The 14,676-nt window shown below is 41.8% G+C and overlaps 2 protein-coding genes across 2 annotated transcripts in view; one reads left to right on the top strand and one right to left on the bottom strand.

Moving 5' to 3' along the window:
- Nucleotides 1-601: 601 nt before the first annotated feature.
- LOC311144778 (glutathione hydrolase 1 proenzyme-like) lies at nt 602-8,878 on the bottom strand (the record flags this gene model as incomplete). Its single annotated transcript, XM_084180890.1, has 12 exons — nt 8,703-8,878; nt 8,442-8,572; nt 8,266-8,355; nt 7,725-7,917; nt 6,497-6,657; nt 6,202-6,351; nt 5,317-5,453; nt 1,792-1,979; nt 1,427-1,554; nt 1,167-1,279; nt 915-1,028; nt 602-748 (listed from the first exon to the last, which is right to left on the bottom strand). Exons 1-12 carry the CDS (start codon nt 8,873-8,875, stop codon nt 602-604), a joined length of 1,725 nt encoding a protein of 574 aa, XP_084037016.1. The 5' UTR covers nt 8,876-8,878.
- A 3,381-nt stretch (nt 8,879-12,259) lies between these two features.
- The window catches only part of LOC311144262 (leucine-rich repeat-containing protein 75B-like), a gene marked incomplete at both ends in the record, with an annotated part of 30,611 nt that continues 28,194 nt past the window's right edge, over nt 12,260-14,676 (top strand). Inside the window, one exon of the mRNA XM_084180273.1 lies at nt 12,260-12,544. Within this exon, the coding sequence (XP_084036399.1) occupies nt 12,260-12,544 (285 nt within the window). The remainder of the gene's footprint in view (nt 12,545-14,676) is intronic.

Raw genomic sequence — 14,676 nt, 5'->3', positions numbered from 1 at the left:
TCATATTCTCCCCTAAAACATTGCTTTTCTTAAATCTCAGATAAATGGCTATTTTTCTGTCAAACAGAAATATCGCTCATCATCACAAAGTAATTTGACTAATATGTTGGCTAATATTTCCTAGGCAAACTATTTCATAATGTATATCAGAAGATTAATGGCGTCCATTTAAGTTCTGGCCCATTGGTATTTACATCCAGCAGGAATCGAAAGTTGCAGTCCAGCGTTCTGCTACCCCACCGCATTGCATTAATAAACTTCTTTCTTCAAGATAATCGATAATGATGATCTCTTGATACAGCTAGGATTAAAACATGCCATTCTCAGTTGCAACCTCACTTCTTTTTCAAAACACAAAAGTTATTGATAAATAATGCTGAAATAAAAGCAGAAATGCTGCCGATTATTTGGTGTGAAGGGAGGAGGTATTGATGTGGAGTAAAGTCATTTTCCATATTGTCTTGAAATGAATTTCAGCTGAAGAACGAGTGGCTGTGTCACCTTGAGGCATTGTTCACGTGTCTTTGCAGATACATAGCTCTGTCCCTGCCTCTTTATGGAGGTACACTCCAGGTTTGGGAAGGAAGGGGTGAGGTCAGACTCAGTAGCCTGCTGGATGGCCCCCTTTCCTGGGGTCGGACTCGGCACAGAGCCACTCCCCCTGTCGCACCACCGCCTGAACCACTGAATCAGGAGTCATCAGCAGCTCTGTCACATGGTTCTTCTGTGCCAGGCCTTCTAATACACTCTTTTACACAAACACACACACACATGCATACATAAACACACAAATAAATACACACACACACACACATATTATATTCCAGAGCTACCAAATGCCTTTTCAAATCAATAAAACATTATTTTTATTTAATTTAACAATATACGATGCAATATTGTTCAGAATTACCCACCTTTTCAAAGCCGTCCTCCACTACAGTCATATTTGGGTTGAGTTGATTGTGAATTCGAGGTTGTGTCACAGCTTTTTTGAGGTCGTAGTCAAAGAACAAGGAATTCAGAATCACCTATGTAAATGAGAAAAGAAAGCTACTTGTACTCTGATTCATCACAATATCACTATGTAAGGATAGATGGCTGTCATGTGTTAGTGTAGGCTATATCTGTTTTAGAGAGTACATTTATGTGTATGGATCAAGACTTACTAGGGCAGTTGCTGTGGTGATCTTTGTTCCACCAGAGGCTCCCACCACCATTTTCACTCTATTGTCTTTGTCAGAGATAATAGTTGGGCACATAGAAGAGAGAGGCCTTTTACCTAAAAATGAGAGAGATCTAAATATTCAGACCAAAAGGTATTCTCATAAAACAAACCAGCCAAGGATCAAACTGGGGCCATGTGTAAATTGAGAACTTTCAGTAGCCTACCAGCAATAAGGATATCGATTTCAGTTCCTATTCTCACCAGGCTGGATGAAGTTGTTAGGAGATGGAGGGATTCCAAAGCCGTTGGTGATGTATGGAGAGCTGAAGTCATCCATCTCATCATTGAAAATAATGCCAGTGGATCGGGACATGACTTTTGAGCCAAAACTGAAGATAGGAATGATAGTTGAGTAACTATAGGAGTTAAGTAACCTATGCATGTTATTTTTGTGTTAAATGCAAATAGAACATTCTTAGTAAGACCATCGGCAACAAAGGGTGTTTAGAGTGCACATGTATACTATATTAATGATCTGTCTCTGGATATCTATAATCTACCCTGTTGCATTATGTATTCATCAGTCCTATTGTCTCAGAGGAGGCCTTGCCTTGTAGGACTCTTACTATAGATTGATTGTGCTGGTGGCAGCCACAGCACTTCCATCCTCAGCTATGACGGACAGGTGTGCTGTCCCATGATTGTCTGGGACAAAATAATCTGGCTCGTAGTAGCTGTCAGGATGAGTGGTGTCATCTGTGATCTTGCTCCTGATCCCGTCAGCAAAGTAGTCTGAGGTCATGTTGTGGATGAGCTGGAGGAAGATAAAATCATCAAACAGGAATTAGATGAATGACAGCAGTCAACAGCATGTCATTATAGAGCCTATTCAGTAAACAACTACAAACCATCTTTTTATTTAATAAATAAGTCAAATACAGTGCATTCGGAAAGTATTCAGACCCCTTCCCTTTTTCCACATTTTGTTACAGCCTTATTCTAAAATTGATTAAATAAAATCCACACACAATACCCCATAATGACAAAGTGAAAACAGGTTTTTAGAAATGTTTGCAAATGTATTACAAATAATAAACAGAAATACTTTATTTACATACAGTAAGTATTCAGACCCTTTGCTATGAGACTCGAAATTGAGCTCAAGTGCATCCTGTTTCCATTGATCATCATTGATGTTTCTACAACTTGATTGGAGTCCACCTGAGGTAAATTCAATTGATTGGACATGATTTGGAAAGGCACACACCTGTCTGTATAAGGTCCCACAGTTGGCAGTGCATGTCAGATAAAAAACCAAGCCATGAGATCGAAGAAATTGTCCGTAGAGCTGCAAGACAGGATTGTGTCGAGCCACAGATCTGGGGAAGGATACCAAAACATTTCTGCAGCATTGAAGGTCCCCAAGAACACAGTGGCCTCCATCATTCTTAAATGGAAGAAGTTTGGAACCACCAAGACTCTTCCTAGAGCTGGCCGCCTGGCCAAACTGAGCAATCGGGGGAGAAGGGCCTTGGTCAGGGAGGTGACCAAGAACCCGATAGTCACTCTGATAGAGCTTCGGAGTTCCTCTGTGAAGATGGGATAACCTTCCAGAAGGACAACCATCTCTGCAGCACTCCACCAATCAGTCCTTTATGGTAGAGTGGCCAGACGGAAGCCACTCCTCAATAAAAGGCACATGACAGCCCGCTTGGAGTTTGCCAAAAGGCACCTAAAGGATTCTCAGACTATGAGAAACAACATTCTCTGGTCTGATGAAACCAAGATTGAACTTGATCCTTGATGAAAACCTGCTCAGCACCTCAGACTGGGGCGAAGGTTCACCTTCCAACAGGACAATGACCCTAAGCACACAGCCAAGACAACACAGGAGTGGCTTCGGGACAAGTCTCTGAATGTCCTTGAGCGGCTCAGCCAGAGCTCGGACTTGAACCCAGTCGAACATCTCTGGAGAGACCTGAAAATAGCTGTGCAGCAACACTCCCCATCCAACCTGACAGAGCTTGAGAGGATCTGCAGAGAACAATGGGAGAAACTCCCCAAATACAGGTGTGCCAAGCTTGTAGCGTCATACCCAAGAAGACTCAAGGCTATAATCGCTGCCAAAGGTGCTTCAACAAAGTACTGAGTAAAGGGTCTGAATACTTATGTAAATGTAATATTCCAGTTTCTTATTTTTTATAAATTTACAAAAAATTATAAAAACCAGTTTTTGCTTTGTCATTATGGGGAATTGTGTGTAGATTGATGAGGGGGGAAAATAATTTTATCCATTTTAGAATAAGGCTGTAATGTAACAAAATGTGGGAAAAATTAAGTGGTCTGAATACTTTCCGAATGCACTGTGTATATACAGTACCAGTCAAAAGTTTGGACACACCTACTCATTCATTTTACATTTAAGTCATTTAGCAGACGCTCTTATCCAGAGGGACTTACAAATTGGTGCATTCAATTTAGGATAGCCAGTGAGACAATCACCCCCTTTTATTTTTTATGGGGGGGTAGGGGAGGGGGTGGGGTGGGTAGAAGGATTACTGTTATACTATTCCAGGTATTCCTTAAAGAGGTAGGGTTTCAAGTGTCTCCGGAAGGTGGTCAGTGACTTGGCTGTCGTGGGGAGCTTGTTCCACCATTGGGGTGCCAGAGCAGCGAATAGCTTTGACTGGGCTGAGCGGGAACTGTGCTTCCGTAGAGGTAGGGGGGCTAGCCACCCTTTGCCTTGATGACAGCTTTGCACACTCTTAGCATTCTCTCAACCAGCTTCATGAGGAATGCTTTTCCAACAGTCTTGAAGGAGTTCCCACATATGCTGAGCACTTCCCACATATTTGCTGCTTTTCCTTCACTCTGCGGTCCAACTCATCCCAAACCATATCAATTGGGTTGAGGTCGGATGATTGTGGAGGCCAGGTCATTTGATGCAACACTCTATCACTATCCTTCTTGGTCAAATAGCCCTTACACAGCCTGGAGGTGTGTTTTGGGTCATTGTCCTGTTGAAAAACAAATGATACTCCCACTAAGCCCAAACCAGATGGGATTGCGTATCGCTGCAGAATGCTGTGGTAGCCATGCTGGTTAAGTGTGCCTTGAATTCTAAATAAATCACAGACAGTGTCATAAGCAATGCACCATCACACCTCCTCCTCCATGCTTCATGGTGGGAACCACACATGCGGACATCATCCGTTCACCTACTCTGCATCTCACAGAGACACAGCAGTTGGAACCAAAAATCTCAAATTTGGACTCATCAGACCAAAGGACAGATTTCCACCGGTCTAATGTCCATTGCTCGTGTTACTTGGCCCAAGCAAGTCTCTTCTTCTTATTGGTGTCCTTTAGTAGTGGTTTCTTTGCAGCAATTCGACCATGGAGGCCTGATTCACGCAGTCTTCTCTGAACAGTTGTGTCTGTTACTTGAACTCTGTGAAGCATTTATTTGGGCTGCAATTTCTAAGGCTGGTAACTCTAATGAACTTATCCTTTGCAGCAGAGGTAACTCTGGGTCTTCCTTTCCTGTGGCGGTCCTCATGAGAGCCAGTTTCATCATAGTGCTTGATGGTTTTTGCGACTGCACTTGAAGAAACTTTCAAAGTTCTGACTGACCTTCATGTCTTAAAGTAATGATGGACTGTCCTTTCTCTTTGTCTAGTTGATCTGTTCTTGCCATAATATGGACTTGGTCTTTTACCAAATTGGGCTATCTTCTGTATACACCCCTACCTTGTCACAACACAACTGATTGGCTCAAAGGCATTAAGCAGGAAATACATTCCACAAATTAACTTTTAAGAAGGCACACCTGTTAATTGAAATGCATTCCAGGTGACTACCTCATGAAGCTGGTTGAGAGAATGCCAAGAGTGTGCTAAGCTGTCATCAAGGCAAAGGGTGGCTACTTTGAAGAATCTCAAATATAAAATATATTTTGATTTGTTTAACACAACATGATTCCATATGTGTTATTTCATAGTTTTGATGTCTTCACTATTATTCTACAATGTAGAAAATTTTAAAAAATTAAGAAAAACCTTGGAATGAGTAGGTGTGTCCAAGCTTTTGACTGGTACTGTATATTTGTGAGTGAAACTTTGTATTTGAAGGCTGTGTATCAGGGTTCTCACATCAGTGATATTGAGATAGCGTGGATCCCCTAGTTTGCTCCTCTTGGCATAAGCAAACCGGAAAGCCTCCACGATGCGGTGATACGTCAGAGTCTTTTTCTTGGCCGTTGAGACACTTGTGCCAGTGAAGTTATACCCTGAAGAAAAAACACACAAAAAATGTTGATCTAAAAACTTTTTGACTCTATTGGGTCATCGGGGATTTCAAAATTCAACGGAGGGCTGCACTGATTTTTTGGGGACCGATTCTTTTGTCAAAATTAATTTGCGGGCCAGAAAAATAGGAGTTATTTGAAATTATATAGGTCCATTATCAAAAAAATAAAAAAATAATCGGCTGGCGCGTCATATGGGGCCCACGGACCGTAGTTTTCCCACCTTTGATCTAATATATCAGCCAAAAAACAGAACTATATGTTCATTTATCAAAGATACAGTTTTAATGTAATTCAATGTTTCCATCACAGGGTCATTTCCGTCCGATTCCGTCCTTGTTTTTGCACAAACACTAGCAGCTATGGTTGATGTCAAGATGTAGGGGACTAGTGCAGTTTAGTTCATTTCCAGTGAGATAATGTCCAGAGAGCTTACAGCAAATCTCTCTTAAGATGAGATGAGAAACTGGGAGACCTTGTGAGCTGTTTTGTTTACAGCCAATTAGTGGTGGATGATGATGCCCCTCTGTGTCTAAAGCATGGCTAATGATCTTCTCCATGAGCACACTCTCTGCATCTGGTAAATTAGCTGTAGCTGGATTAGTGTAGAGGGGTGGTGGTTATGGAGGGGGCGGAAACACTGTCCTAGGGGGTACAGTGGAAGGAAACCTGACATCCTCTGGTCTGCATGGCTGAGTTCAGACTCAGAGTTATCTAGGCTGCTGCTCACCGTCCACTATGTTGAGTATGAGTGCCAGGACTGGGCCGCTGGAGGGGGCGTCTGGGATGTGCATGGTGTACTCCCCCACGGTCAGCTTCAGTGGGCTCTCATTCAACACAGGCCGGTACTCCAGCAGGTCCTCCAGGGTGATAATCCCACCTGAGAAGAGAAAATAATAACTGCTCAAGAAGCACATCGACAAACTGCCTATCAGATCTGTCTCGCCTGATCATCATCAAAGTGTTTACAGCAAGAATGATGAGCTTTAATATAATATTATAATGCACAAGAAATAGAGAAAGACCTGCTGCCTGGATGTCATCCACAATTGTCTGTGCCATTGTCCCATTGTAAAAAACATCAGGTCCCTCATCCGCTATCCTCTTGTAGGTGTCTGCTAGTTTGGGAAATGTAATGATATCATTTTCCTTCAGGATATTTTTCTGGGAGTCACAGAACACTTCACTGGAATACAAAAACAAGAGCAGAGAACTTGTCAGGAGTTATCCAAACAAACCTGTAGAATAAAAGGACCAGCATTCCCATGGCATTGTCATCATAGGGTTTACAGCGGCCAATCAAATCATCAATGATCATAATAAATCACAGAGGAAGCCATGAATTTTGGACATCAGTGTAATCACATTTTATTGGTTGCACTATATCAATGTGGTACTCTGTGATAAAACCCCACTAAAAATCCTATTACAGTTCTTTAGAGAGCATGGATGGACTTAATGTTGAGAGTTAGAATAGTAGATCACACAAGGTGCAACTTCGAAATGTTGTTGTGCATCAGAAGTTTTTCTCTTGTTATGTTACTCAATTAGCCCATGTCAGCAAAAAAACATTTGATTGGTAAGTTAGTCTAGCCTGCAATCTAAACTTGTAGTAATCATGGTCATATTACTGACCAGGGGACCCCCATTGATTTTGTTATTCACTGTCACTCAGATATCATATTCAAAACTGCAACAAAAAAATCTCCACCTAATGGTAAAATTGGTAGAATTGCAGCAAACTTGCTTTAAAACTGCCACATTTTCCATAGCCGCGGGAAGTAGGGCTGCTGAGGGTGCTGTAGAACACCCTCTATGCCCCATGGCAAAATGTGTAGAATTGCAGGAAATTAACTCTAAAACTTAAATTTTTCTATCTTCTGTCAAGAGGGGGGCTGCTAAAATGTTCTGCTCCCAAGGTGGGGGGGCCCCCCAACAAAATGTAACTTAGGGCCCCCAAAAGGCTAGGGCCGGCACTGACTGCATGTGTGGGTATGGATGTGGGTACACAGACCCGCGAACCACTGCGGCCCCTCATGATGAGTTCAGATTTTTTGTGGCCCCCACCCCTGTCAATGTTGCCCATCCCTGTTATAGAGCATTTACACTGTCATTAAACGGTAGCTATTATCAACCATTCATATCACTTAAGTCTATCTTTGTCAATATTATTCGATTTGTAGAAGTGGTTGTAGTAGTAATATAGCATTTACAGAATACTTTTTTTCAGTATTTGTTTTCTCCTGTCCTCACCACATATTGGCATCTCCTTGAATAGCCTCCTTGTTCTTGGAGATGGCCTTGGCCAGGGCTTTGCCTATAGGGAAACCTAAGCGTGCCAACGTAATGCTTGGCTCAAACAGCTCCTTCCATGGCAGCCTGCCATGTCTCCTGTGTGCCATCTCGTAACCACGGATCTCCCCAGGAATGGCTATAGACAATCCACCTGTTATGCAGAGAAGACTTTACCACCTTTTGCACAAAGTTGAAATCATGCCCACAAACGATTTAAAATGCGTATCAGCCCATTTCCTAATTTTGATACATCAAACTGTTGCCCCCTTAGCAAAGCATATGATGCAGAAGGTTAGAGCTAATGTTCCTTAGAATGATGGAAGATCAGGGAAGAGGCTGACAGAAGGTTCAAACACAGTGTTATCTTCTCTCTATCCCCGTCTCACTGATGACAGCTACCATATTACTGTTCAACTGTTATCTCAGGATGGTTTGAACTACAGAACCTTCCTAGCCCACCCTGTACCTGACGTACATTCTAGAACAGTAAAAATGGTACCTTTCCGGGAAAGCTGGGTGTTATTGCCAAACATGTCTTCCGTCGCTTTCATGGGTGCTGTCTCCCTCGCGTCAATGGTTTCTACCTTCCCTGTCAAGCAGTGATACAAAATACAGACAGATGGATGTTTGTTAGCATTTTTTCATTTGTGGAGTCTTGAGGACACACTGACTCACCTGTGGATGCGTTGTAGATGTTGAAGAAAAGACCCCCTCCAATGCCCATGCTGTGAGCGTTCAGGAGGCCAACACACAGCAGAGCGGCGATAGATGCATCCACCGCTGAGCCGTTCCTCTTCAGGATGTCCCTTGGTACGCACACACACACACACACTTAATGCTCCTTGTAGAGCTTAATCGTGTCCAGTCATTTGACTAAGCGTGTACCATGAATCATTGTATCAATGGGAATTAGTTGGCTAGTGTTACATGACTTACCTCCCCACCTCAGAGCATGTCCCAGCATCTGCAGCCACGGCAGCTTTTGAGTAGAAATGGTCTGAGGGTGAGATGGGGTTCTTGTTTCCCACCCCCATGAACACCCCCACGAACACTCCTACTGCAGCCACCAACAAAACCACCAGGCCAGCCACCAGGGACTTCCTGACCATTTTCCTACCCAGGGGAACCAACACACCAACACATCTTACAGTTAGACAGGAGCCTTACAGGTACTGTATCTTCCTGATTTAATGTATTATATAATTAGAAGTAGTAGGCTTTTTTTAGCAGCTAATACAGCATGCAGTCAGTCCTAGTGCTGTGTCTGCCTGATGAAACACTGTCAAAGGAACCTGCGAAGTGCCATGGGCATTGTGTCTCAATGTCATCACTATCATCCCAATGCAGAGGTCCCCCATGGAGCATGCTGTGGATTTTTAATCAGATATATTTGACTCAAATCTAAACTGTTGAACCAGAGTAGGCTTCATCCTGCCTTTGTGTGGATGTCAGAGGCTGTCCCTTGAGTTCACTGCATGTGTCACTTAATGATTTCTGTGAGTTACAAAATGGTACCGAGATGGTGGTTTTTATTTGACAAGCTCCATTAAACTTTAAACTCAAGCATAATAAAACAAAAACTACTGATAGATAATAGTGGTAGCCTACTACCTGGGATTGAGGCTGAGTGAGCAGGTAGCAAATTGATGACTATAAGAACCTAAAGATGTCAATTTTTTTACATTTTTGTCATTTTAGCAGACGCTCTTATCCAGAGCGACTTACAGTTAGTGAGTGCATACATTTTTCATACTGGCCCCCTGTGGGAATCGAACCCACAACCCTGGTGTTGCAAATGCCATGCTCTACCAACTGAGTGTGAATTCCTTGTGATTGTACATTTGTCAAATGATGATACACTTTATTTCAAGTGAATATTTACTTTCACCCATGAAAAATGATAATATTCCTCTCACCTCAATGTTTTGTGATCCTGACCTGAAGTGACCACGTGGATGGCCCCTCCTATAGAGGACACACTTTTTTATCTTGACATGATCACACAGCCCTGTGTCAAACGCTGTGACAACCAACCCTGGTCTCCCTTACATAGGAAGCATAAAATTAAGTGTAAAATACAAGAAATTGAAAATATACACTGAGTGTACAAACCATTAAGAACACCTTCCTAATATTGAGTTACACCCCCCATGCCCCAGACTCAATTCATTGGGGCATGGACTACAAGGTGTCGAAAGCATTCCACAGGGATGCTGGCCCATGTTGTCTCCAATGCTTCCCACAGTTGTGTCAAGTTGGCTGGATGTCCTTTGGGTGGTAGACCATTCTTGATACACACAGGAAACTGTTGAGCATGAAAAACCCAGCTGTGTCACAGTTCTTGACACAAACTGGTGTGCCTGGCACATACTACCATACCCTGTTCAAAGGCACTTAAATCTTCTGTCTTGCCCATTCACCCTCTAAATGGCACACATACACAATGCATGTCTCAATTGTCTCAAGGCTGAAAATCCTTCTTTAACCTGTCTCCACCCCTTCATTTACACGGATTGAAGTGGATTTAACAAGTGACATCAATAAGGGATCATAGCTTTCATCTGGATTCACCTGGTCGGTCTATGTCATGGAAAGTAAAAAATGTGTATACCAAACAAAATCCATTGATTTCAAAGTTTAACATTTCAAATGACAGTTTCTGCTATTGGTTAAACTTTGAAATACATTTTAAAGTGAAAAATCTGTCTACACAGAAAATGTGGCAACCACATCAATGTACTCTTCACCATAAAGTACATTGTGTTATAAAATAATTATATTAAGAGTTTGTCTTATCAACCATTTTGAAACACTTACATAATAGATGTAACCCTGATATCTGATATGTGGCCTACACTTTAGAACTAAGCTGTTCAGAAGGGAACAACAATACACTGTAATGAGTTACTGAACACTGTAATGAGTTACATAGTAACATTTAGCCTAGTCCTGTGGTGTCCAGCAGCGCAACTGATTTACAGTATAGAAAACTCCTTACTTTCGGCCTCAACCACGTGTTCTGGTCTCTGTAATTGACCGGTAATCAACATAGCCTAATCAGCATGTGTAATCATTTTTATAACAACACTAAATTGCCATAACCAGCTTTGGCACACGCAACAGCACATTGCCTCAATCAAATGACGTGTTCTGTGTTCAGTAATGTTGATTTGGCCAGACATACCATATTTGGCCAGACAAACACTGGAGACATACGAGGTAGTTGGATACGACTTGATGGGAATTGGGGTAGCCATGTAATTCTAGACCGAACAGAGGGTTAAAACCCAGACAATGAGTTAACAAGCAGTTAACAAATAGTTAACAAACCAAGATTTTTGAGACAAAAATATTTTTCACATTGCATTTTAAACTTGTAAAGTTCATTTTAATCCTTTATTAGATGTATAATATGCTCTTTGAAGGAGTCTACAGTGATTTTAATTTAATCACACAGTAGCTTATTTCACAACGAATTATACAGGATTTCATCATTGCCAACCATGTCATAACACTTGACAGAATTCCAATTTTCAAAAATGAATCTCAATATCAAACAATGATATCCTAATCAATTTGATAGCATAAATCACACAGTTTATAGTTGATGATGAATTTACTTCCATATATTGCTCAAATGCACAGCACAGCATATGCTCCCTTATGGATTGGACAGCAGCTCACCCATAGAAATATAATCTAAATAGTAGGATTCTATTTCTATATGCTTACCATTGTCTATTTTAGCTGCATACTGTTCTGAACCCCTGATGGCCCCTGTGACTACATTTGGCCTAATCTAGGGAATTCATGTAAAACAACAAAGCACTGTGGCCCCAACGCAAACTCTGTGGTTTATTCCACATTAAAAACTGGTCTCACTGATCATTTTTATAATAAACAACCCCCATGCAATCTATGTGATTGCTGCAAAAGGTTTAATGCAATTACAGCTCAATGTCACAGTAAATTAAGGTGGTAGAGTTTATTCACAACAGGTGTGTCCTAATAAAGGCTGTGCACTCTGTGTCCGTACCATGCACCTTCCTAAATTGAAGTCGTGAGAAGGGCGTGTCGTAACTTCGTAGGGCGCGCAATGGCACAAGAAGGCTGTGATTGGTTATGCGCGCCACGAGTCTGGTGTCTGCCGTGCAACACTGCACAAACCTAAACAACAGCGTAAAGGCATGAGCATCAACTGCTGGCACACGTAGACCATCAGAGATCATAAAATAAACAGAGCATTCGTCTTTCCTCGTAAATGTGTCACGGGCGAAATAGACAGTCATTGAATATCCGGTAACAGGTAAATCAGGAATATTGTGCTGTGTAGCTGTCTGTATTTGATGTTGTCTTCTGACAACAATAATAGGCTATAGGCTACAGATAATATATGGGCTATTGAACTGGGTTATATTTCTGAGTTTAGACAGGGTAATGTATTATGGTTGCATTGTGCAATTGTAAAATACTGTCGATATAAACACTTAAATATGGGTTCTAGATTAAGCAGACAGAGTAGTCTGGACAATGAGAATTTTACGAAAAGGCGTTGCAAGCATCTTGATAGCACAGGAGAAGGCGACAAAGGTGGAATTCGAGGCGGCGGCGACATTCTGTTTACAATGATGCTGAAATCAGATAAACTGCCGGGGATGCTGAGGCGGTCCAATCACAGTCCCTACGTGAGGCGAGTGGCATGGATCCGAGAGATACAAAAGCTGCTCCGTGATCGCAGGATAGATCAGGCAACCGACGTGCTTAAACTATTGAGGAAGGTAAGGACAAACTATCTACATTGGAATTATTGCGTACGAATCAATCAAAATTGCGCACAGTATGCCTACATCGTGCAAATGTGCATCGATCTGCTGTCATGACAAATGCCTGTCATCACTGCACTGCTTGTCAACATGTGTGTTGTCAGTCCCATTCTAACAATTTTGATTATAATTTTTCTAACAGATATATAAACCTTTCACTATATGCAGCTTGCGTAATTTAGACTGTCGTGGATAAGTCCCAATATTTCCGTTTATGCAGGAGCTCCTCTCCATTATTTAACATACATTTTAAGTAGCCTACCCATCCATACAGTGGCCACAGGTGCTCCTACTGTTGACGCGTTATGGAAGGAGGTGTTTGTAAACTATTAGGCCCACTACTCTCACTGTCAACCCTGGCATCTGGTCATTTCCTTGGCACCACAGGTGCTGCTGCTATTTCAAATAAACCTTGAACAATATCACAATTACTATTCACAATATGATAGACAGATTTGTCTGAGTGCATGCACTTTTTCAGAGTTTCTAAAAATAACAGAAACAGGATGCTGGACCAGCTTGTGGGAATAGAGGGAATCTGCCATGTATTCTCATAAATAGCCAGTTCTATGTGCAACAGCAGTGGTGTAACACATGGGACTGCAAGTGTCTGTCTGTAGAATGAATGCTGATTTCTTTCATTAACAACATTTTACTATTTCATTACATTATCTTATGCCATTCCACCTATAATGATGTAATTATAATGTAATATGTTTAGTATTGACATTTGTTGGAAAACCTGCATTTGATTTGGTCAATTTAATTGCAACCTACACTACCAATCAAAAGCTTGGACACACCTACTGATTCAAGGGTTTTTCTTTCTTTTTTACATTGTAGAATAATAGTGAAGACATCACAACTATGAAATAACACATATGGAATCAATTTATATTTGAAATTCTTCAAATAGCCACCCTTTGCCTTGATGACAGCTTTGCACACTCTTGGCATTCTCTCAGCTAGCTTCATGAGGTAGTCACCTGGAATGCATTTCAATTAACAGGTGTGCCTTCTTAAAAGTTAATTTGTTTATTTCCTTCTTAATGCGTTTGAGCCAATCAGTTGTGTTGTGACAAGGTATGGGTGTATACAGAAGATAGCCCTATTTGGTAAAAGACCAAGTCCATATTTTGGCAAGAACAGCTCAAATAAGCAAAGAGAAAGGACAGTCCATCATTATTTTAAGACAGTGCAGTCGCAAAAACCATCAAGCGCTATGATGAAACTGGCTCTCATGAGGACCGCCACAGGAATGGAAGACCCAGAGTTACCTCTGCTGCAGAGGATAAGTTCATTAGAGTTACCAGCCTCAGAAATTGCAGCCCAAATAAATGTTTCACAGAGTTCAAGTAACAGACATATCAACTGTTAAGAGGGGACTGTGTCAATCAGGCCTTCATGGTCGAATTGCTGCAAAGAAACCACTACTAAAGGACCCCAGTAAGAAGAAGAGACCTGCTTGGGCCAAGAAACACGAGTGATGGACATTAGACCAGTGGAAATGTGTCCTTTTTAGGTTTGAGATTTTTGGTTCAAACCGCTGTGTCTTTGTGAGACGCGGTGTGGGTGAACGGATGATCTCCGCATGTGTAGTTCCCACCGTAAAGCATGGAGGAGGAGGTGTTATGGTGTGGGGGTGCTTTGCTGGTGACACTGTCTGTGATTTATTTAGAATTCAAGGCACACTTAACCAGCATGGCTACCATAGCATTCTGCAACGATATGCCATCCCATCTGGTTTGGGCTTAGTGGGACTATCATTTGTTTTTCAACAGGACAATGACCCAACACACCTCCAGGCTGTGTAAGGGCTATTTGACCAAGAAGGAGAGTGATGGAGTGCTGCATCAGATGACCTGGCCTCCACAATCCCCCGACCTCAACCCAATTGAGATGGTTTGGGATGAGTTGGACGGTAGAGTGAAGGAAAAGCAGCCAACAAGTGCTCAGCATATGTGGGAACTACTTCAAGACTGTTGGAAAAGCATTCCAGGTGAAGCTGGTTGAGAGAATGCCAAGAGTGTGCATAGCTGTCATCAAGACAAAGGGTGGCTATTTGTAGAATCTCAAATATAAAATAT

The sequence above is a fragment of the Coregonus lavaretus genome (genome assembly GCF_964263955.1).
Source record: "Coregonus lavaretus genome assembly, chromosome: 17".
In the NCBI taxonomy this organism is placed as follows: domain Eukaryota; kingdom Metazoa; phylum Chordata; class Actinopteri; order Salmoniformes; family Salmonidae; genus Coregonus; species Coregonus lavaretus.
The sequence above is the reverse complement of the archived record's forward strand: the minus strand, read 5'-3'. Positions and strand labels throughout refer to the sequence as shown.